Genomic DNA, 24784 nt, shown 5'->3' with positions numbered 1-24784 from the left:
GAAATACGTATTTAAGTAAGTATAATATTTTAATTTGTCGGAATGTTGATCGCTTCGATAGTTGGCTTGATCCGAAACGAGTCTGCCGTAACGAAAATACGGTTTCTCATATACGGTATAGTTGAATCGAAATGAATTTGCCTAAAACTGTTATCGAATGACTCGTTGTAACAAAGTCGAGCGCAATCGGACATAGGAGGGAACATAAGAAATAGGAAAGAGTGGAATAGGCGGGAAAGCGAGTGAGAATTTTCGAAACTCACCACTACCAGGTATTCGCAGGAAATGGAGAACATAAGGGGCGAGATTGCTGCACTCAGGACTCAAACGAGCATGGCAATGGTGAGGTCGCAGTCTCAACCGCTGATCAAGGATTCCGAGCTGCCGGCTCTTTCCAACCCTTCGAGGGTGAAAAAGCTCACCAAGTTCTTCGGCACAGAACCACCGCTCATCAGACTATTCCTCAGGGAACTTGGGTATGAGGTAGGTAATTCGAATTACCGCTGCTTTCGTTTCTAGTTTCTAGTATCAATGTTTCTGATCTGATTGATAGAATTATCGATTGGCGCGTTTATCCACGAAATATGCGTTATTAAATGGAATCGCAATGAATCGCAGAGCAAATTTTCCAAAAATACTCTTTTTCCTTAATCCAAATTAACGTGGACGATCGACATAGCGTCGAAGAAATTTGTACGACAGATATTTCCATTGGAATGGTTCGCTCTGTATACCGATACTTTTATTCATTCAAATTGATGCAACGGTGCGAAAAGCGGCGCAGACGCCTCGTACCTGCGATTCTTTTTTTTACCGCGTTATCGGACACGACTAAAATACCATTTTTCGTTTTCTTTCAATTAACCAAATTGAACGTGTCCCAGAAATATGCAAATGCGTTTGAGAAAGAAAAAGTCGGTATGGTAGAGCTACCCTACCTAAGCGAAGAGAGGTTGCAAAAAATGGGTGTTCCCTTGGGACCAAGGCTGAGGATTCTGCAAGAAGCGAGGATATCGGTGTGTAAGGATCCAATTTACGTTGTGTGAGTCCCACGGAACGCGTTGCTCTCTGCAAGATCACACAGCCAACTCCGAGCAGGTACATCCGGAAGCCGTTGAAGGAGAATTTTTATCTTTTCGTTTTTTAATACGATCGTGTTTCTTCGAGTTTTCAGGTTTCATCGTTATCCGTTTGAACGCTTTCAACGATCGGTTTTGAATAGCGAGACGCGACGTTTCTGATTTCACTCGAAAGATGAGCCGATTTCCCTGATGGAACGATGAAACGATGAAACGAAACGATGAAACGAAACGATGAAACGATGAAACGATGAAAAGTAAATTAATATTTGAAAGACATGCAAGTCTAACGACGAAATAAATTAAATATTCATTGCGCGTATTAATTACGAGTCGTATAGGCGTACTAAACGTATCCGTACTTCGATTCAATATGTTACAGATAACGTGTTTTGTTTTCGACTCTAGTATTAATACGTAATAAGTATAATCTGCAATGTATCGCGTTTAATACGTGCTGGATAGAACGTCAGAACGTCAGAAATGTATCGACGATTTAAGTTTTCCAGTTAAGCGACAAGGATTATTTGCGATTCTGGAGATTTCGTTATTCGTCAACTTGTTTTGCTTCTAATTTTGCTTCCATAATTTATTATAAATTATTAGTAAAGCGAGCACATCGACACGCGTATAATACTTACTTATGTATTATCGCGTGTAATTGCCCGAATCGTTGTCGGATATCTCACGTATCCGTGATATACGCGAGAAATACATAAAAGAGCAGTTAGAAATACAAAGAAGCGTTCTAGGAAAAAGTATCGTCTATCTCTATACAGAAAAGAGGTAATCGTTTAATTAACGGTAAGAACAATTTCTTATTGTTGACAGTCGATTAAACGAACGTCCAATCGTAATAACATTAGCGTAACTTTTTATTTTGTACACTGCACCGTACAATTACGGTTAATCGATCACCTAGGATGGCACGGATAAAACATGTTTTCTTACGCAGGCCGTGCGTGCGCTGGATTTGTTTTCTTGCGATCGATCGGTCCGGGTCGGTGGAACGGTTCGACTCGATCGTCTCGGTCGAGAACAAGCTCGAGCAGTTAACATGAACACGCATTGAGAACGAGAAGCAAAAATAGATTTGCCAAAGAAAGAGACGGGAGAACGTCGCCGATGAAGCGGTGTGTGTCGGTGGAGATTGTCATTCGAGGAAGCGAGTGAAATTTTCTTCCCAAGTGTGATATTGTTTTGACTTGTAACCATTCGACAATTATTATTTCAGCTTCCCAGCTAAATATCTCGCTTCTTATCTCCAACGTTATATCCAACGTCTTGGATCGCGTGGTCGTAAATGATTTCAGTTTTTCCATGTGTTGCGTCTCTAAGAGATTCTTGCGATCGATATAATTTGTCAAATTTTCCTACGTTTCTACGTTTCTACGCGATATTGTTGCGTGTACGCGATGAATTTCTAACTGCGATCTCTTCAGATATTTATTTGCCCTTTTAACGATCGAACCACAGGTTTTCTTACGCAGAAATTAAAAGACATTCTGCTCGAACGATAAAAATAGCAAACACGTATACGTTCGACTAAATTATCCGCTAGACGAGGACATTGTTCCAAGTTTAAACTGATTAAATATTCAGGATACGATCCTTGTCGATACTTTCGCTTGTATCTCGATAATGGGGAAAATTTTCGCGAAATTTTCTTAACTGGATACAGAAAATGTGTCGCGGAATTTTTCTAATTAGCTCTTTATTCCATAAATCGATTCGACGTAAAAGTAAAAGGAGAACAAAGAATAAAGTTGAAGCAAGTGATTTTGAATAGAAAATCGTGTTTCGCTCGTTGTCGAGAAACCTCTCCCTTGTTTGCACGTGTTTGACGAATTTGCAAACATAGTCTCCGCGCAGCAACGCGAACAGATTCTTTCTTCGTGCTTTGAAAATTCCACAGATATTTATACGTAGGTTTATTTATTTAACGCGTTATCGAGCAATCAAACGTTTGACTCGGTTTGTCGAAAAGGAAAGTAACGGTGGTTAGTTCTTGAGGCAAAGTTTTCGATAGAGAAGGTATTTCCTAGTAAAAGCATCGGTCGCGTAATTTTATGAATATCGAGTTGCTCTCGACTAACTAGAGGATGGACTTTACTCGTTAGAAAGTGATAACGAAAAATACGTATCGTAGAGATATAGTTTAACAAGTTGGATAGTAATTTTAGGGTAATCGTAAAGTCGAAAGCTGGCGACGATTAGGCCGAGTATAAGAATCGGAAATGTTGCAATTAACGCAGCTACAGTTTCTCAGTAAAAATTTAAACGACGAAACAATCGGACAGTAATTTGCAACTCGAAGTAGGCAAAATAAAGTAAAAAATCGCATGAGAGGTTTCGATAAAAGTTTGCTTCTCGAAAGAATCGATCGTTCGAATAAATGAATTTGTCGTCGTGCGAAAAAGCTGGAAAAACAAGCAGTTTCGATTACGGTCGAACGACCACGCACACACACACACAGGAGCGGACACGCGCGCGCGCATTACGGTGATACCAAAGAATCGATACCTGCTCCTCTGTAATGACGATTGCTCCAACAAGGACAATCTCACTGCGAATGATGTCGATTATGTAAAAAGATGACACGCCGCTTCGGTTCTCAATCGATATCAATTCTTGATATCGAATTCACGTGACATGTGACTTACGACTAGCGTTAACGGTAAATTTCACATTGATCTTATTAATCGATTAATATTCATAGGTACGATAAGTATTTGTTACTAAGCATCGTTACATGTTGCGCCTTTCTAACAGTTATTTCTATGTCTAGTAATATCTCTTCATGTCATTGAATTCATTTTCTAGTTGGTGCTATTCGACACTGCCTGATGAAACTTGTAGAGTTTCTGACGAACGTCGATACGTTTACGCCGAATTCTGTACAGTTGATCGTTTCTAAGAACGTCTCGTTAACGACACGATTAATACTTGTATCATTATAAGTTTATTATTATTTTGTTAAATCTTTTAATGTAATAAATATAAGTGAAGAGAGCCATACGATGGTTCAATAAATCGTTTATTTAATAAATTATTTACACACGCTGGTTCGACGAACGGATCTGAACGAAATATGCGGCATTCCAATATTTCAAAGCATATACGTGCTTGATTTAAGCGTTTCCAATACGAATAGAGGAGATTGTAAGTATCTTTGTGTGAAAATTATGGAAAGCTAGAAAAATTGCCAACGTTTATTCCGAAAATCATTCCAATTATAAACGATCGTTACCGAAATTGTTACCGAACGAAATTTTGTGACCGAATGAAATTGAATTTAACTGTAAAACGTCGTATTCTTCCAACCCTTTCCTAAAGATATTCAATCAGCTTATAAATTTGGAATATTTGCTTTTCCGCTGAGAAACGTCTATTTTGCCTGCTATTTTGCCTGCTATTTGTAAACTGCAAGTTGTTTTTGCAACAAAACAACTTGTTCGTGATTCGTATGCATCTGCGCCTCTATCTCTGTTTGATTCGAAAAGTAAGAGGCAAAGCGTGCTGTCCACGAAAACATCTTCTATTCTAAATTCTAAACTATCCGCCGACTAGTAGTACCTTGTGAATCAACCGGTTCTTTCAATTGAATAATTGCATATTAGCTGTTATAACGCACGGTGTGCGGCGTATGGACCAAGTGATCCACTATTATGGCCCCAGCCATCGGACTAGCTCTAATCGACACTGCGAATAATAATTATTTCGTTTATCTTGCCCATTTACATTTTACGCCATCGATCCTAACCACGCTATCCATCTTCTTCCAATTGCTCGTTCCAACTGCGGTAAACTTGCTTCTCCAACATTTTACACCGTCGTTGTTCAGTTTCGGCCGCGAACATCTTTTCTCGTTGGACAAAATGTTAAAGATGTGAAAGAGCCAGCTGAAAACGCACGACATACGGAATACCGGTGAAAAATGATAGGGATCGATTACTTTAGACCGTTTGAAAGGAAAAGTATCCATTTAATATCCAACTATCTAAGATTATCTAGTCTTAACGATTCTGAGGTTTCAATTCTCTAACAGGGTTCCATGTTACCACTTACTTCCGTGATTTTACTTAATTTTATTAAATAACCGAAGAATCGCTAGACGCGCTAGATGCGACGTAAAAATTAATTTTCTTTTATCAACGTAAAATATTATTTCCACAATTTCAGTTTCCTTTTTAATTTTGTTTATAACCGGTTTCGCTAACGATAACGATATAATTACGTTCTATGTTCAAGCACGATGTGATCACGTTTGGATAGGTTCGACGTGGAGCAGCAAAGTTACAAAACGCCAATAGGGCATGGATCGTACTTTGAGAAACGGTGGCCTGATTCTGTATAAACTGTTACAAGGTTGCGCCATATTTTTGGCCCAAGGGAATTAGAATTCAAAAATTAGGTGAAACTGTGTTCGAGGTAAGTAACAACGCGAAGCTTCATCCCAGTTTTCCCGGAGAACTTTCCAAACGTTAATGGAACGAGTTTGATAGTTTTACTGACTTTACGTCATCTTGCGTAAAATACACGCTTCGGATCGTACCGATTATATTTTTAGTTTGATCTTTTACAAATCTCGCGGTTCCTTCTTTTTCTTTTTTTTTTTTTTTTTTTTTTCTTATTATTTGCCCGACACCCTAACTAGACACCCTAGCTAGACCTTAGCTATAAATAAATATAAATATTTAGGCTTTTACAATCTCTGTAATGTAACTGTACCCGAGATGGATAGGAATACGGAATATACGAGGCTTACAGAAGATACGATTTTATAATTTATTAATAGTTGGCGAACGGATCGAAAGGGAAAAGATTGGCATTCAGCGTAAATCGTAAACTATCGGTTTAGCCAGCCGAAATTCGTTTAACGCTTATTTAACTGCGTTAAATATGTTTTACTTTTGGATTTTCTTAATTAAATCGCGTATAAGAGTGGAGAAAGATTGGTGGAAAGATCGACCGTTCCAATGGTCAGAATCGTAACGGCAGCACCTAATGGCGGCACCTAAATGAGAAGTAAATGGACGTTGAGAGGGTAAGACGGATCTCATATTTGAGATTTCGGCAGAATCGGCGGCGAGACTGAATTCCGGCATGGCCGGGCCACTTTTATCAGGAAATGCACAATTTAACAATTGCGTCCAATTATTTTTCCAGAGGTCTCGTGTTTGATTGGTCATCCGAGGTTGGCCTCGGCCCGCGGCAGCCCTTTGCCGGGGCCTCTATGCTCGATCCGCATAGCGACGCCACTCGAACGATCGTCGAACTCTTATTTCCGGCTCTGATGGTTCAAGCGTGTCTTCTCGTCTATCCTATCATATAGGATACGGCGCGTACCTATACTTGTCGGGAATGGTACTTTCGCGGCTAATCACTGATCTTCGAAGCGTGTAAAACGTGGCGCGATTGACTGCATAATGGAGTTGGACGTTGGAAAGGGATCGAGCACCAGGAATATGAAAAGTTGCGAATTTCGACTAAAATACCTCGAACCGCTGAAAGTATGGTCCCGTGTAATGAGAGTTTGCTCTTGTATACGAAGCGGTTGCCATACCAATTAGCTTAGGTATGAAAGTATCAAAGAAACTTTGAAACGAACGATACGAGCGATACGATGATATTTATCCGTAAAATATGTGGCATATACCTTGGCGTGGCTTAAAATATCGTGTCCTTTTAAAAACTTGTGTTAATAATAGCATTCGAGATATTTTGTACGACACTGGTAATTTGTATGGAACTAGAAACCTTTATCCTATTACAATGTTTTCACTACCGTCTATTGAATTAAATAAATTAAATATCTACTAATTTATATGCTATACAGCAAACGAAATAATATAATATAATAAAATAAAGCGAAGATAAACGTTCGATCGATAAATACTTAGTCGGCGATCGATTATGAGAACAGGGTTTGACGATTACGGAAACGCGATAGTCACTGAATCAACGGAACAACAGTATAGCGTGATAACAACGTAGCGTGCGGTTGCTTCGACAGCAGACGAAACAGGCGTGTACTTGCTACTTTCTCGTTGCTAAAGCATTTTACACACCGTGAGACTCGCCTCGCCGCACGATTCAAGACCAGATCTCACGCGAAGCGGTCTCGGTTACCGTGTCGCCTACTATGGTCGTCTGACCATCCCGATATTGCCTCGTCCACTTAACCATCATTTACGTATTTGCTGGTTTTAATTCTTACGATTTCAATCAGAAATCTAGTTAACGCAGTTGACCCTTCGCCTGGAACAAAATTTGCTGTATAGAAATTTACGAGCGGATGCATTTCTCTCGCTTAGCCGCCTGATCAAAGGTTACGCTCTTTCTTCCTTGCGCACGATCGCATTTGTATCGGGGATACGTACCACGTATAATGGTTTCTCGCTAGACGCAGCGAGACGAGTCTCACCGTGTGTAAGCTACTTGAGATACGATTTCAATTGACCTATGGCCCCACTCTTGAACCTTCCCAACTCCCCTCAACAGTCGTGCACGTTCTGTTGATAGAGCAGAATCGTCGTCGTCGTCGTCTTTCGTTCGCTTCAGATCGCAACGACCGTCCATCGAGGATGAACCGAAACAGTGCGCTACTCGTTTCCCTCTTCTTGTTCGTGGCCTTGTCCATGGTCTATGCGGAACTCGTGCCGTGGCGGCAATGTCCTTATCCTGATCGTGAGTATGGCTCGTTCCATTCTACAAATCGGCATTCGAATCTCGTTTCGTACGACAAACATCGGATCCGATAGATACGTAAATCGGTGAATTTCGATACTCGAAAGATATGTCGCGCTTCTTGTTCTTCTGTTCTTCTTCTGGTTCTTTTACGAAATAGCGAAATTTTCGAAATGTCGATCTATTCGATTTGAAAAATTGCAAGTTTTTAAAATTTAAAAGAGCCGGCCGAAGACACCACACACGGAAAAAACACGATGATCCGTCTTTGTTGATTTTTTTTTTTTTTTATTTTAGCGCGGCTATCGCAATATGGTATACGTAGTTGAGAAAAGTTTGCCTTTTAAAAATAACAAATCGATATTAAGTTTTATAAGAAACTGAAGGTACAACCAAGTATAAATAACGCTGTGAAGTCGATAATCGTAAAATATTCGAAAAAAGAGAAACGTTTAAACGTTCGAAACATATAAAAATTGTTTCCCGGTAAAAAAAAAAGGAGAACACGACCCGGCTTTTGCCTTTATTACCTATTTATTTTGCCCGTTTACATAATTCCTTGTATGCGATATATTCGTTTCAAATCGTGATCGCAAATAATCATTTATGTATTATGCATATCGCATAAAAATCTCTAAATTCTTGTATTTGCTCAAAGTATTTGCTCAAAAATGACTTTTATAATGCTTCTTTCCAATTTCTACGTATCAACCACATTTTGTCCTCTATCCAGCGAATAGAAGATGTTAGATTTATAAATGGTACATAGTACATCGAGATAAATGTACAAAGTTAATTCAACGGCATATCGCGTTTGACTATTTCGTCACAGTTTTATAAACAACCGTATCGCAAATATGAATATATATATATATATATATATATATATATGTGCATATATATAATAAGCTTCTCGCAATATCGCGTTCGTAGGAGGAAGAGATGCGATAATCAGTAAAATTTATTTATAAACGTTACAGAAGCATCACTGATGAGAACTTGGAGCTTGAACTCGATTTCTCACATTCTACGTAGTACAAGTTTGTCAGTCTATTAACGTCGAGAATTGATGTGTTTTTCTCTTTTCTTTTTTTTTTTATAGCCGATACTCAGTCGAATTGCACTATTCACGAAGTATACATAGATCCTTGTAAAGAGAGTGCAGAAGGAAAACCATGTAAATTAAAAAGAGGAGTTGTTGGGAATATGACATTCCACTATACACCTTGTAAGTATTGGTACTACTATCCTTGTTTACGACTTGGGGACAAATGAAATACGATATGGCAGCAGTAACATGGTTCCGTCTTTACCGAATTTAACGTTGTAAATCAACGGATTTCAAGAATTTAGTTTGAAATACCTTGTGAAAATGAACGACTCTTCGTCTTCCATTTCCCAGCTTTCTCGTCGGAAAAAATACAAGGTCGAATTTTTTGGGCAAGCCAGGTAATGGATATTCCATTTTTGGGAATGAGTCCCGATGCCTGTTTAGCGACTTCTTGTCCAATCGAAGCAGGACAAAGGAATACGTACCACGTGGAAGTACCAATTTTAAAGAAATATCCTGTCGTAAGTAGGCGAAACTACATCATATACGCATATGTATCTGTAAAACGATATACGTAGCTTCTTTAACAACGTACTTTACGTTTACGTTTACGTTTACGTTTACGTTTACGATTACGTTTCAATGAATTCTATTGCAAGTACATTTCTTAACTAAATTCTTAGTAGATTAATTAGATATGCTTTTTAAAATCGTCAAACTTCTCTATCATTTGTCCTATGTATTTATCACTTTCGACAACGTTTTTAATCGTATCGTATTTAATCGTGCATACGGTACTGCTACTAAATTATACAATCGTGTCGATTGTGTGTTAATTAGAGTTTATTTTTTACTTCAGCGAACGTACGATCTTAAATGGAAAATCTGGAACGAAGAAGAGCAAGAATGTTGTTTTATGTTTCAAATTAAGATAACGAAATGACATTAACTACATGTGCTTCACCGTCTTGTTGCGTTTAATCTCGATTCAAATTTACCGTTCGCTAACTTAATAAAATAAACGAACAAGTACCAATAAGAGTTTGTTTATCCTTTCCCGTTACATACGTACTAACGTTATTAAAATGCCTAGGATCAGTCGGTAACAACTACCGCCTAAAATAACTTGTCGACTATTGACTATGAAATATAAAAGTTAACTCAAGGGAAGAAAATACGAAGTACGAAAGACAAAGACGACTTGCTTTCGTCGTCAAATTAATATTCTTGTATACGTGTAAACGGTTACGTACACATAAATTTCAACGATGGTTCTTCTTTTTTGGAAATAATTATGCGTTACGCTAGGTAAAAGAAATGGCGGGAAAAAAGAAACACCGCTGCGGATAGGATTCGAACCTATGCGGGAAAAACCCATTGGATTTCGAGTCCAACTCCTTAACCACTCGGACACCGCAGCTTACGCCACCCTCATTTCTAATGTTACTTTATTATGAAATTATAATATCGAAAGGAATAATATTAAATAAAGCTAAAAAATGTCCTATGAATTTTCATTCGAAATTGTAATGTACATAAAAAAGTAGAACAGTTTCGCATAGTATATTTCGTATCTGTTCCATTTTTAGATACTTTACGGAAATGATTACGACAATAACGGAAAATTGAAAAAAGGTACAGTATCGGAATCAAACGGTGGCTGAAAATAACTTTGGTTACGAGTTAACCGGAATGATCAGGTTATCAGGATCGATGATCAAAATCGTTTTGGTCACTGGTAATCGGTATTAGTACTTACATACGTTTACAGAAAACATTTATATCGGCTGTGGTAATATTTTCGCTTACCATATTCGTGTTATCATACGCGACGTGTTATCGACTCGGTGCGGAATAAGAGTGTGCAACGTTGACAGTGATTGGAATTAAAACTTGACAAATTACGGCAACGCAAATAATTTTTCATGCACACATACGGTGAAATAGATCGTTGATTTGATAAAAATCGATACCATTATATTCATAGAAGAGATTTTCTCTCGATAAAACGAACGAAAGTGAATACGTATATGTATACTAAGCGCGCACATGCGACGTAAATTATTCCGTGGTAGGGTAATTTCGGTTAAAATTTCAAGCTGTGTACACGCATGGGTACGCGTGCTATTTAGCTGTTTAGGGCTTTTTCAGCCAAAAATTACAAATTATTTCGGACTACTCAGATTTTTAGCTTAGAAATTATGTTGCAACGGCTGTTATTATATTTATACGCATATCGATTCTTTTCTTTTTTGGTTTAATTCGCCAAACGTACAACGCTGCTATAAACCGATCGTTTCTCTACTTTGTTTTACAAAGTTATATAGCGTCTAAAAATGACGCAAAATATGAAGTCATCTTTGCGGACGGATTAGCGATACCAAAGATGGTGATCGTCGACAAAATTCGACAAAATCGTATATTATAATTCTATCGTTTTATGTTTTAATGGTAGACGAAGCAGTGGAACTGGAATCCAGTTGAATCGAATCCAGAGGAATAAAATCGTTGTGGAAGTGGGCGGATTCGGTGGATCATCGTAACAGATAAATGCATGGAGAAAGGAAGATAAGCGTGGAGTACGCGCAAAGTACTTTCGGAATGCAAAGCGGTCTGTCGAAGATTTGAATAAGAGTTGGAAAACTAACTGGCCACGCACAATATCCATCGCGTAACCCAACAAAGGATACACTTTTACCTGGCGCACGAAAGAAAGTCTGGAAACGCGAAAGGAAGCGGTTCGGGTGTCTGTAAGTAAGTTAACCAGTAAGTATATAACCCACGTTCGATACGATACGATACGATACGATACGATACGATACGATACGATTCGATACGATTCGATTCGACGATTCTGTTCGATCCTATTCTATTTCTCCCACGCCCGCGGATCTATTTCAGTCGATCCGTACTCATAACTAATTATGTACCTGTCTCTGTTATCGTATCTGGCCATTGGATGGAGGACATTGTTGTCGAAAAGACAACTTTCTTTCACAGATCAGAAATTATTTCGTCGTTTCTTGCTTTCGGATATTTTTCGCTCTCGAATAAAATAACGAATAATCCGTCGTGTATGTTTCAGTCGTAAATCATACCATAAGACATACCATTAAGGGCAATTAACAAGGATTTCCTCGCGTTTTTACTTTATTTCGTCGCTGTCGGTTTCTCATTTTTCTCGAACGTTGTAAGCGAAAGCCGATCTTTCAATCGTTCGTTACCAACGAGGCATCGTTTCAATGGTAACGCGACGAAAGAAGAATACGTTTGCTGTTTGAACGTTGCAGGTGCTGATCGAATACGAAGTAACACACGACAAGAATGCGATGAATTTAATAATTCGTACGAGCCATGGACAGCGTTACGAGAGAAGAATTTCTAATTAATTGGAACGCGCGCGCACACCGGCTCCTACATTTATTATTTAAAATTTAATTGAAACGGAAACAATTCTAGAAGAAAAATACTATTACGTCGTGTTACTTGATTATCTTTTATTTAACTCGAGAGCGTTAATTAAAAAAGACATATTACGTGATACCGATCTACTGGATCTTGACGTAAAATAAAATTACTTAAAAAAAAAATTTACTTAAAGTTAAAAATATTTCACGCGAGAAAAGAAAAAAGGAAGAAAATAAAGTAAATCGAAAGCAAAAAGTATATTTGGAAACCGGTCGATCGTTTTCTGTCGCAATGGTACGTCACTGCGTCGGCTCACACCTGTTGCCCTGAATAGAACACGCGGGTGATACGTCACTGGCCGTAAACTGTTGGCACGGCTCACCTGTTGGCCTCAACAGTGCTTGCCTGGGTTGTTGAGCGTGCGGTTCTTTTCGCCCGGCGTTGCTTCGCGATCGCTTCGTTATCGCGTCTCCGCGATCCCTTCGTGGTGCGTTTCCGTCAGAGCTTCGTACGAATCGCGGTTTCCAGTTGACGAAATCGCTCGACCGTTGGGATTTGGCGTTTCGCGAATCCGTGTAAAGGACAAGGGCGACGGCATCGCTGGGAAGCATCGACGACGCCCAGAAAATTCAAAACGGAAAACGACGAACGAAGAACGCGTCGATCGTTCGCTAGGTGGTAGAAAAACGAAAAGAAAGTAAAGGGGAGAAGAGCAACAGCGGCCAGGGCTTTCCACGGATTCCTGAACGCCGTGAATTCGCCTCGAGCCGGATTGTATGCAAATACCTAAGGAAATATCCGCAAGCTTGTTTCTGCCTCTGTCCGACCCCACCAGCCTCAGCCCCGGCTATCGTGTCGTTATTTACGCTGCTGACTAACGTTCCTGTCTTCCCGTGGAAGAGGTCCACTCCGTCCGATCGTGCATACCGCACGATCGTTTCGCACACAGGTAATGCCGTGCATCTTTTTTCTTTTCCTTTTCCTTTCCTTTCCGTTTCTTTTCTTTTCTTTTCTTTTCTTTCGTCTCGTTATTCCTTCTGCATTTCTTTCTTCCTTTCTTTCTCTTCTTTTTCTTTTCCCGCGTGTTCGTCACGCGTTTTCCATAGATCAGCCGAATCGCCGTTACGTTCGAAAGAAACATGCACACTCTTTATTTAACGGCGACTGATTAGCGACTGTGATTATTACAAAACTATTATCGATTTGAGATTTGGATCCTTTGGATCTTTTCGCGAACGAGTTCGATGCACCATGCACATGCATCAGCTACCAATCTATTTCTAAGATTACCAATCCAATTGGATCTTCGGATAAGCGATCAAAGGGTGACTGAATTTAAGAAAACGATTTAAAGCAGATTTCAAGTAAAAGCTGTTATCTGGATTTTGGTGATAAATTGGTATATACACGTGTGTGTGTAGATACACGAAAGGCAGTGCGCTATGCTTTGACCTTGTAATAGTGTTAGATCGATAGCGTTTACATCTCGTAACAATGCGTATTCTTAGAGACAAATTCAAAGTAGCAAGAATGTACGTATGTATAAGTTGTTTCGTTATTATTCGTTACCTTGTCGACTCGGAGAAGGCACTAGATGAGTACTGTTTAGTATGGAATTTCTACTTACGCATAGGTGTGTGTGTGTGCGTACGATGAACGACGAAATTAGTCTATATCGAATAAGTTTCATTTGTCGCGGGTGATATTTTAAGGAAAGAGAAAGCGAAAGAAATCTGGGATTCAGGTGGCGTTCGTTCGTTTCGGTTTTTCGTTGCGTGATTATACGCATTGTTGTTGGATTCAGAACGTTATCTGTTATAATTACGTGAAAGACGATAACTCGACATCGATATACGGGTAAAAAGACGGTGACGCGCGTGATTGTTGTTTGACAAGTGCTTGCCGCAATAGGATACGGTTGACAGAAAGCATAACGTATTGCGTGATTTTCTTAGCACACCCGTCTTTAGTCCTTTACCCGTGTGAAATTCATTTCGTCAGCGAGGCTGGTGAAAGTACGATTCCCACAGCTCCCAAGGGACTACCGCGCTCTCAACTTTTCCCTAAAAGTAATTTCGGATCGGCGTCGCTCGCCGCGCCGTGAAAATGATCTTCGATCGAACGTTATTCCTTCGATACAAGCGTGTACTCGTTCGCGTAAAAACCCTGGACCGTGCGGTTGCAAATATTCCAGCAAACGACATTCCGTGATCGTCAAGTCAACATTCGCGTCATAATGTCGACTCGACACGGATCGTTAACAATTTATACGTGCATTTTCATTACCTTCTTCTCTAGTTTCTTTCGTATTTCTGAAACATTTGACGATTTGAACTCTTTGCGTGCTATAGGCGTACTTCTATACATACATGCATCTAACCGGCTATATTATTTATGCATTATGCATAAACGAACGTCGTACAGATAGCCTATTTGCGTTCGGCGCGTCCATTTTCACGAATGTTTTACAGATCGTCGCAGCTATGTGTAACATTACTGTTACTCGTATGTAATAACAAAATGGCCACGGCCATATATTCGGATCGAAGCCGCGCGAGCACAAAATTCACTGTCGAGTACGACACAATTTCCATTCTCGCTGTCGCCAACTAACCAACTAATCGGTAAGTGACTAACGGACTCTGCGGACACGACTGTGCGACTATGTAAACCGAAAATAAGAGCGCGTTGTCACCGACAAAATCACCGATTTTCAACCAACTATCGCTGGGATTCGCCGTTGGAAGCGTGCCGATTCGATTTCGGTAAGGGTGTCCACGTCGTCTCCAGACGGACCATGAACAAGATATCGTCTCGAGGTGAAGATACAGAAATTTTTTAATCAACACCGTTACGTTCCACTTTTTTTTTTTTTTTTCTTTTTCGCGCTACCAAACACCACCGATAAGAGTCGCACTCTTTACGCGTCACGACTCGATGTAGTTAGGTAGAGACAATGGCGAGAGAAATTACAACGCTGAATGTCGTGAGAAATCCGGCAGCACGTTGTTGGCTCGTTGTCGGAACCGGTGCTCGTAAATGGCAAAGCGGTACGCTTCGAATCTTGTTCGCTTTATTTTTCACAAAACGCTTTTATTTCCACGTAGACCGTGCATCGAGCAACGAGACGTAACGATAGATGGCAATCACAGTTTTTCCTATATTCGATGAATCAACTTTAAATTGCCAATTCAAGAGAATCTTGAGACGCGTTGCCAGAGCAAAATGATCGGGGACTTTATTTTACCCGGACATCGTAAGACTCTTTTTTTATTCTCGGAAAGACTATAAAGGAAAGAAAATCCGATGTATGGAGAATCCGATTGTCTATCGAGGGATACGCGTTACGAAACTACGGTACTAAACGATCGATATCGTTGTACGTCGCATCGATATTGTTCTCCTATCTTTAGTAAGAGAGATACGTAAGACACGTAAGCCGCGTTTTCGTAATGGAGAACGGCGTTTGGCTGCTCGCGATAAGTGTCAAGGTTGTTGGAATAGTGAATCACAAGGCGCTCGTTTAAGGCGTTTAGATCGTCGAAATTGCGTGAAAAATTGTTGTAATCCTGCGATGATGCAAACGAAAAGAAATACAAGGAAGAAATACCGGCAGGAAGTTCATTGTTGAGAACCTTCACGATTTAATCGTGCCGATACGTAATAGGAAGGAATTGCAAATGAAGTTTTTAAAAACAGGCTGCGTGGATATTGGACTTAACGATGACACGTACGTACTTGAATACGTACACAAATTTGTATAGAGCTAGTTTCGCCAAATTAGCGGGGAACCTAGTAAATACTGGAACAACGTTCGACGAACAAAGCTCGAGGAAAATTGATGCGTTCGTAAATATCGCGATAACGGCGACATACACTCTATCAATTATAAATTTCAACTCTATTTCCAACAGAACGATAGGGGTGCATCTCCCTGAGAACAATACGGACGATTTTGAACGTTCGTTTGCAATTAGTCGCGATAAAGGCCAAGGAACGCTTTGGCGCTTTTTATCTCAAGCCGAAGCGGAATTACAGCTCGACACACACCATCGTCCACCTTTCATCGAGAATCGTTCGTCCGTACGCCTTCCGCGCCTACGATTACTCTAGTCTCGTTAGCGATTTGTTTCAAAGGAAAGTGACTAATGATGGATATTCGAGAAGATAGCTACGGCGGATATTCATCGGTGATTTACATAAATATTAATTTGTCGTTTACAATAATCGTTCAAACGATACGATCAACGTGCCGATCGCAAATTCGTAATAAAGCACATTTTACAGATAATAGTAATAGGTGGTTGCAACGACGCGATCTTTAGCAATTATCTTTCAAAGGATAAACTTTACGCGAAACGCGGACTTAAGCTCTTTGGTTGATTTGTAGTGGTAATAACTCCATCTATTTGATGGAAGAGTTCGGGAAATGTAGAATAATGATTTTCTGTGAAACACTGGCGACCGTTGGAACTCGTTCTCCATTCTCCGGAACGAAAATTTAAATTGCAATCTTAGAATGCCGCAGCAGCTATCTTGCGAGTGAAGACACCTTGAACAATCAGCAGTTAAATCTAACATAAACGTTTAACGATATAATTTGGGTGTAAAATACGTGCGGGTATTTACGTGCGTGAAATACGCGAGACACGTGAGATAGGCTGTAATTAAAGGAGGTGGGCTTAGGAAACGCATTTATTAAGATCTCTATTCCACCGTTTATTACGTAACTATTCATCCTTTTACCATTATCTGTTTGAATCGCATTTATTCGCGTTACTTCCTCTTTTTCTTTGAATTCATTTTTCTTTTTTTTTTTTTTTTTTGCAAAATATAATCTGTCGTATTGAGCGGCAGTGCGCTGTGATAATTTATGGCATGTTACGCGAATAAACTCAAACTAGAGGTCGTATACATATAAATTACATATAAAATGCAAGAATCCATTTGGGAAAATACAGTGTTACGTATTTAGTTAGTATGGCTGGAAAGTGGACAAGCTTCGACAGAGTTGGCGCATTAATTCCGTCGTCGACACGCGAATGCACGGTTTGCATAGCGTTGCAGTTTACTGACCTTGGCGTTACGTGCACCAAGACGTGCGTTTCTCGATAAGCAACTCGGTAAATCGATGAACTTAAGATAGTCGTTAGAGACGCGTTTCGAAGATGCCGAAAAAATCGTCTTAACAACCAGTCGAATAGTTATAAATCAAAACGTGTAGTCGTAAATTAATTCTCTGCTGTACGTGCAAGTGCATAGTTTGCATCGCGTCGCAGTTGAGCGACCTCCGAGCGAAGTAACGATGGCGGTTAAATTCACCTCATTGGAATTTCAACTATTCTATCGTAGGACAATACCGACGCGGATGACAATAAAGTTCTCTTTATTTTCGGTACACGGTACGTACGTAATACGTAGGTACTAGCGGGTATAATGTTATTCTCGCTTAATGCTGCGATTTTATTATCTCTGTCGTTCGCATAAAGGGCCACAACTCGCCTAACTTTTCTGTTTTATTCGCTACATTGCGTGTACGTGTTTCTTATTCGCGCAGCTCCTAGTCGAACGCAACGTGGGATGATGGCATTATGTAAATTTCGCTACTCTATCCTATCCTCCGTGTTAATGACACGGTAGCAAAGGACAGATAGCCAACGTTGAATCAAATTTATGCTAGTATAGTCGTCATCGACTTTTAGCTTCTAATCACGAGCCAACGTCACGCGTTTCCCACTACGTGTGTCGAATCCTAGACACATTGATAACGGTCTATACGCATACCAAACCAATTTTTGCGTTAATATCTGATGATGGACGTTCAATGAGTTGTGCTCTTTAATTAACATGATTGTAAATCCTTGTAAATTGTGCGTTGAAATCAGAGAGAGAGAGAGAGAGAGAGTAATCGAACCCAGTTTGAAAAATGTTCAAGATAATCGCGCACAATCTCAGTAATAAAACGTATCTTTTATATAAACTCTTATACTCGCCGAGCCGTATCATGACCAGAAGACGTTCGTATAATTATATAGCTATTTCGAATTGATTGATATCCGTGACGCATACATCGCAACGCTTTCAAGAAGGTATCTTGGCGAGTACGGCGTCGTATTGTAACGATATGTCTCGATAATAAATAGCAATTACAACAGTCTATATGAAACGTTAATTAGGTTAACGTGCCACTTCAACAATTTTCTTCGATCGATCGAGGAAAGCTCGTCACTTTCCAAGACATGGAACTTTTGTACCGATACTGAGTCGTAACTTTGAAACCGATACTTTCACGTATTCGTAAAAATATACTTTATTTATCGCGATATGTAAAATGTCGAAAAATTTCTTATACAACGCAATGGTTTGAAAATTCCTCTTGCCTATAAGCAGGTGCAATTGCATCAAGGTCGTTGTGTTTGGAAGGCCGATACTATTGCAATATTTGCGCACAATTACAAAAGTCTGTCGCGAAAACTCGATACTTCTTCGTACTAAGTGATGTTTAAGGAAATGAACTGTGTGTGTACCACTAACGATAAGAAAATAGGACACGATCGCTCCAAGTTAGACATCGAGATTCTCAGAACCATCGTTTCGCCGGCCTTTTCTAATCCACTCTGCTTTCGGTTTTATGAAACTCTAATATTTACTCCAATACTACGTTAATATTACGTTCGTAACGCATCGATCTCGAGAAGAATCGAAAAAAGTAGAAATTTGTTATAACATATAAGCAATTTGAAAGGGACAGGCGGACATGCGGAATCGTTTAATATCATTTTCATATGGTATACCTAACCCAAACTTGCTTAAAGTTCAATAGAACCAGCTACGCGAATATTTTCCTCTGTGCGGGTTTATTTTCAGTATCTGCCGCTTTCTATGTTTTATTTTAAACCGCTTTCAAGGTCTTAAACAATCGCGTAGAATACATAATCGAAAACTCGTTTTTTAACTCGTATTCGTTTCGTTGCAAACTTACGGACGATTTTAATTTTCAAGCGATTTTCAAGTCAGCTGCGCGCAACTAGAACCGAATGGAATGGAACGGATTCGAACGAAAGACGTGCACAGTTTTTCGGTTATCGTAGATAATGGAAAAGGAGTCGCGTTCTAAGTGAGCGCAACACCAGGAAGACGTAACGCAACTGCGTCTACGCTTATATAAGGTGTTCCAGATTAATTAAGATGCTTCATTAAGTCTAATGAATATAGCATCTGCGTGTTGCCGCAACGAGAAACTCCTCCGTATGATTTTATCATCACGGAACCATATTGCAAAATCAGTGAAATTTACAACATCGATCGACTTGGCTTTTTGTAAATTTCACGATTTTTATTAATCCGCCTTTTCGGTTGCAAGATCGACGTTCGATTCGTCGGAAGATAAACCGTCTAATCCCGTAGGATTATTCGTTAGAAACATTTATTTTTCGTTTATTTTCGATACGGTATATAGAGCGAAGATTAAAGGAACGAGTAAACAGAGAACAGACTGTTCGCATTCTCGTCAACGAACGTGATCTACTTTGAGCGCGTGGTCGGTCTGCCTGTTTAGCTCTAGCAGGAATCGCGCTTAACGAGACTGGCGAGTTTTATTCGAGCCGAGCAGGCTATATCAATGCGCAGCGGGCACCATTCATAGCGTGGTGACATCAATTCGCGTGAATGCAAATCCAGTTTATCATTAACATAATCTGATGTCCGCCGAGAGATTGTCATTCGTTGTCCGACTTACGTAAGGAAGAAAGTAAGGAGAGAAGTGTGCGCGGTGGAGCGATCGAGAAACGAGAATAAATGATAAAAGGGAAGGGCCGTTCCAGACGGCGGGCGAATCGGACGCGTGGAGGAATCGTTTCGAACGAATGGCGGTGGTGAAAATGACGATACGAGTAGAAAGCAAGGAATAAGCGCGCGCGCACGTGCTTACTTATAGTAATTTCTTTACGGTTGCCGGTCGCTAAATTGGGCCGGTTAATTACTACGTGTTAAGAGCGTAACAGTACAAGTAACTTATTACAGATACAAACGTAGACACCGTGTATGTACGATATATATTGACGCGTGTTTTGTGCGCGCGCGATTAATCGCGGAGGTGTGCCTGACTAATTATCTAACTTTACTTTAACCTGACTTGATTGAAATTAGCGTAACGCGATAACGATCTCGATAAAGAAAGGAAAACGTAAGAAAAGTAACGTTTAACGATCGTATTGCCGCAGTGAGATCGACGCGTGAATTCGTCGTCGATGTATGGTCATAACGGAGATTTATTACAAGCAGAATGAAACGTATTGTCGAACGTTCCTGTCAAGGGATACATGGAACCGAACACCTTAACGCTGACTTGATATCGAGGTTGCTTACAAACGGCGAACCAATTATCCGCGTCGCGTTTAAATACGCGCATATAAGGAACGAAGGCGAGGAGAGACGCGCGTATGTCTGTTCATAGGCTGTATCGTAAAATAAGCTTCGTGGGGGCCAGTCTTATGCACCAATAAGGCAGCATTCTGGCCAGGTCAATGCTTACTGGTTTTGCGTTTCAGCTCGTTCAGTCTTCCAACGATCTCGAGCGAAATGCTCCTATAGTTGATTACGCTGCTTAAGTACATCGGTAGAAGGACTTCACCGAGCATAGGCTTCCTTCTTTGAAGGATAAAGCCAGCTGTTTCTCGATACGTCCTGATTCACGGTTCTCCTTCTCGATTTCAGTCATTCCCCGCTACCATTTTATTCCTTACCTTTTTATCCCTTCTCGTCCCATGCTATCTTCTTCCTCTAACATATTTTTCGCGACTGTAGTCAAGAAAGCGATAAGCAGTCGCGTTTCAGTTGCGCGAATCACCAGCGAAATATTATTTGGCGATCAACGCGATTTAAGAAAAGATACGCATGAATGTAAAATTAACTCATCGCGAGATTCCATACACTTACATACGTACTTGCGTACATACGTACGAATACGATATTTTGGGCATTTTTAAAATCCGGCTACGGATATCTCTACAGCATTCGACATTCTTGTACATTTATCATTTCGGGTCTCGACTATCCGACATGCGTCGATTTAAACGGTATAGCCCGGTCCCGATTAAACCGGTTAATCGAGGTTTTACGAGCCGAACAGCGGTGGAAACTTGCAACGTTTAAACGTGATTAATAATTGATTTTGGCCGTGCATAGAAGAACATGTGTACTATCGATCAGATATATATCCGATTGTATCTCGTTTATTTTTGAAAAGGTTGTATAATACCGTCCAAAGTGGAGTAAAATGCATTTACATTGCAGATAAACATTCGACTTCTGATAAAAGAAAAAAATATCGAATATTACGTTTCGCCGTTAGATAACAGATGCTTTAAAAACGATTAGACTCATACATACGTACATATATAAATTGCGAAGAGAGAAAATTGCCAGTTTGCCGATGGACTTTCTTCTTCTTTATATTATACACGTATATATATATATATATATATATATATATATATATATATATATATATATGTATGTATATATAGAAAGGAACGCAAGCGCGAAAGGTGTAACGCGTCCTAGTTTCTAAAGCAACTTCACCTGGGTTCGCGATCGCGTAGCGCCATTCGTTTTCATTGATCAAGGTCGCGTCGGGTTTCTATTCTTCCTCCTGCCAGGAATTCAATTCTCCAGTAGAGACGAAGAAATGTGGGGAAAAAATGCGAAGCGAAACTTTTTCAAACGTACGATTTGTAAGAATGCGATCGATTTCTGAGACTACGTATTCATTTCAGAGAAAATCGCAAACGGTTTAACTTTCAGACGTTTCAACGAGGCTTTCGAGCAGTCACTCTCGACTCTCTGTGTTCGCTTGAGAGTGATACTCTCGAGAGCTAGCTCGCGATAGTTTTACTCTCAAACGGACACTCGGCTTTAGAAAAAGTCAAGAGAACTTTTCCCCGCTGTATTTTTTGTACGGAATATAACCGTCTACTGGATTTTATTCGTTTGAAAACAAAAATATAATTATCATGGTACGTGTACGTATATTTTCATACGTATATTATTATTATAATATATTAGAATCAACGAACCTGACAAGGATATGGTCGATCAGTAATGTCTTTTCTTTTAGATACGGAGTCTTCAACGAAGGAGCAATATCAGTATGAAAAGAAAAATTCGGACGCGACGATGCACGTAAACGGGCATACGACACAGGACGCGAAGCAAGAAATGAGTAAGTCTTTTTATCGCATACGTATTCGCAAACAAATACGTTGTGCGTTCTTCGGATCGTAAATTACACATTCTAACTATATAACATAAACACGTTTAAGGGAACTCGATTTTCTTCTTTTGAAAAATCTATTTTACGATAAAATCCGTATTGTAAAAATGGACCGGTTATTCTACCGCGTTTTTCGAGTCAATTTCTACGATTCTATTTGTACTTATCTGTGATTAGCAAAACTTGCTTGCGTCATCTGCAAAGAAAACGTACTATCGCGTTGACATACATAGACCATGCGTGTATATAACACGAAATCTTTCCGTGATAATTGGTAAATTCGAATAAATATAATTGTAGATTAAAAAGCTGTTGAAGGATAGTATCGATACTGCGTGAATTTAATTAGAACCGAGGGATCCAGGAGCGGAAACATTGACAAATTTCCAGAGTTAGGAAAGAATAATTTTCGTAAGATGATCAAAGATGAAGATGAAAGGAATTTATTTGAGAGTGACGAAACGAATATCAATATCTGTAACACATGTATGTAACCATGGATTGGAAAAGACGATTGGAGCGGCGCGTTGCCGTAGAAATAGTTGGCTGTGGAGTCGAATGTGAGCCGAATGTGCGTCGTAAATGCGAAAAATAGATATTGTATGGTGACCGGTGTCACTTGTTATATAAGGCATTGAAGGTAGCGCGATGACGTTATGCGTCAAAGGTGCGCCATGCTCATCCTGTTCTTTCGTTAATATCGATCCCACATTTCGCTTCTCTAGTCGACGATGTATCGCGTAACGTTGTAACGGTCCTTGGCTGGAATTTCGCGAAATTTCAACGTTCACCAAGCGTCGCTATGAAGCGTCATCGAAGCCCCGTTGTCGTTACCAAGTGTGCCAATCTCGAATTTAAACTCCTTTTGGTCGAATTTTCGATTCGAATAATGTAGCTGAGCTTTTAATGAGATAATAACGAATATTATAGAACCGATCATTTCTGATAATCATACAGTTTCCTGTATTATTATTAATTATGTTAGGATACAACACTGTAGTAAGATACGTGATAAATAAGCAGAGTGATAATAATACGATGGTATTGTGTTATTAATAGCGTAAAACACTAAATGCGTTAGATTAGAACGAAAATTGGTGTAATCTGATACCGATATAATTAGAAATTGTCGATATCCGGAGACAATTATGTAGACAAGATAAGTAGTATATATATAGCTCTATATTTGCGTAACCTTCTTTTTGGCTATTAATATACATACATATATCGAAATTAGCTAGCACGGCCACTGAATATTCTACACCTACGTAACGAAACGTTAGTCTAGACTAAAAATATCATCGGCAACCAACAACAATTCGCTACTTTGCCGTTATGTTGCCAACGTAACGACAAAATGTATCGATAAAAACTGAACTTTGTTTTTACACTGACTTTATTATTATATCCTCATTTATATATTATATACTTATATATACATTATATTATATTATAATTAGCGTATCAGTTTGAAAATCAATTTCAACTACGTTACAACAACACCGATAATAGACAAGTTGTATAACTAGATATTTGCGTTCAAAGGGCCCTATTAGTTGTGTTTGATACTCGTGGATCGATAAATGGCGTAATGGAAGCAACGCACATTCTTTAAAAAAAAAAAAACGGGCAATGCAGTTAGTGCTTTAATTACAAAATTTAAACTCATATTTCGCTATTGAATACACAGTTCATCGATTTCCTATTAAATTAACGAATGAAATTCTTTAATGTCTCGAAAAAGTCGGAGAATTGTACAATTTTTTGCACATTATTCAAGTAGAAGTTGATAAGGAACGTACAACAAATATCGGCTACCAGATGTTTACGATAAGCATCGACTTCCGGAAAAATTATAATCCTCTTTTATAACCAGGAAATTTTCGCCGAATTAATCGTTTCCCGTAAATAGTTTATTACACTCTTAGCCGCTTAAAATAAAACTTGCCTGTCGGATGGAAAGTTTTGGTAATCGTTTTACGATTTCGATAGAGTTTGACTTGTTTCGCAGACTGCGCGATCCGGTGGAATCGTGCCGGAGGATGACATAACCGAAGTAATTTTTAATGGAACGACTCCGTCGATATAGGACAAGATGATTTCAAAGAATGGCCAGGGTGTGTCCGATAACCAGGATGCGACTCGTTCGTTACAGACGACCCCAAATGATAAATCGAACGCGTCTAATCTCATCTACGGAAATGAGTAGAGTCGTTTGGTTTGCATTTATGGGATAGGTTTCTCGCGATCAAGCGAGCAAACTTCGTAACGAATATTTTTCGA

General features: G+C 39.5%; 3 protein-coding genes and 1 non-coding gene across 15 annotated transcripts in view; 3 read left to right on the top strand and 1 right to left on the bottom strand.

The window, feature by feature from the left end:
* LOC122574187 overlaps nt 1-4373 on the top strand; it is a gene marked incomplete in the record, with an annotated part of 48298 nt that extends 43925 nt beyond the window's left edge. Inside the window, 2 exon segments of the mRNA XM_043741440.1 lie at nt 283-483; nt 885-4373. Of these exon segments, the coding sequence (XP_043597375.1) occupies nt 283-483; nt 885-1046 (363 nt within the window).
* Nucleotides 4374-7600: 3227 nt separating this feature from the next.
* On the top strand, nt 7601-9859 carry LOC122574193 (MD-2-related lipid-recognition protein-like). The gene is made up of 4 exons (XM_043741468.1): nt 7601-7769; nt 8872-8997; nt 9172-9341; nt 9680-9859. The coding sequence occupies exons 1-4, from the start codon at nt 7667-7669 to the stop codon at nt 9761-9763; spliced, it is 483 nt and encodes a 160-aa protein (XP_043597403.1). The 5' UTR covers nt 7601-7666; the 3' UTR covers nt 9764-9859.
* Nucleotides 9860-10158: 299 nt separating this feature from the next.
* Nucleotides 10159-10240, bottom strand: Trnas-cga. Its single transcript has one exon. It is a non-coding gene; the product is annotated as a tRNA-Ser (tRNA).
* A 2382-nt stretch (nt 10241-12622) lies between these two features.
* Nucleotides 12623-24784, top strand: part of LOC122574188 (echinoderm microtubule-associated protein-like 2) — a 32152-nt gene continuing 19990 nt past the window's right edge. For 7 of the 12 annotated variants that reach the window (XM_043741456.1, XM_043741447.1, XM_043741449.1 and 4 more), the window contains exons 1-2: nt 15011-15047; nt 22346-22450. In XM_043741456.1, coding sequence (XP_043597391.1) covers nt 15026-15047; nt 22346-22450 — 127 coding nt within the window. In that variant the 5' untranslated portion in view covers nt 15011-15025. Of the gene's footprint in view, nt 13178-15010; nt 15048-22110; nt 22251-22345; nt 22451-24784 lie in introns of those variants that run through there. The other 5 variants (XM_043741457.1, XM_043741452.1, XM_043741445.1 and 2 more) reach the window with 4 other exon arrangements.

The sequence above is a fragment of the Bombus pyrosoma genome, linkage group LG13 (assembly GCF_014825855.1).
Source record: "Bombus pyrosoma isolate SC7728 linkage group LG13, ASM1482585v1, whole genome shotgun sequence".
NCBI classification, from domain to species: domain Eukaryota; kingdom Metazoa; phylum Arthropoda; class Insecta; order Hymenoptera; family Apidae; genus Bombus; species Bombus pyrosoma.
The sequence above is the reverse complement of the archived record's forward strand: the minus strand, read 5'-3'. Positions and strand labels throughout refer to the sequence as shown.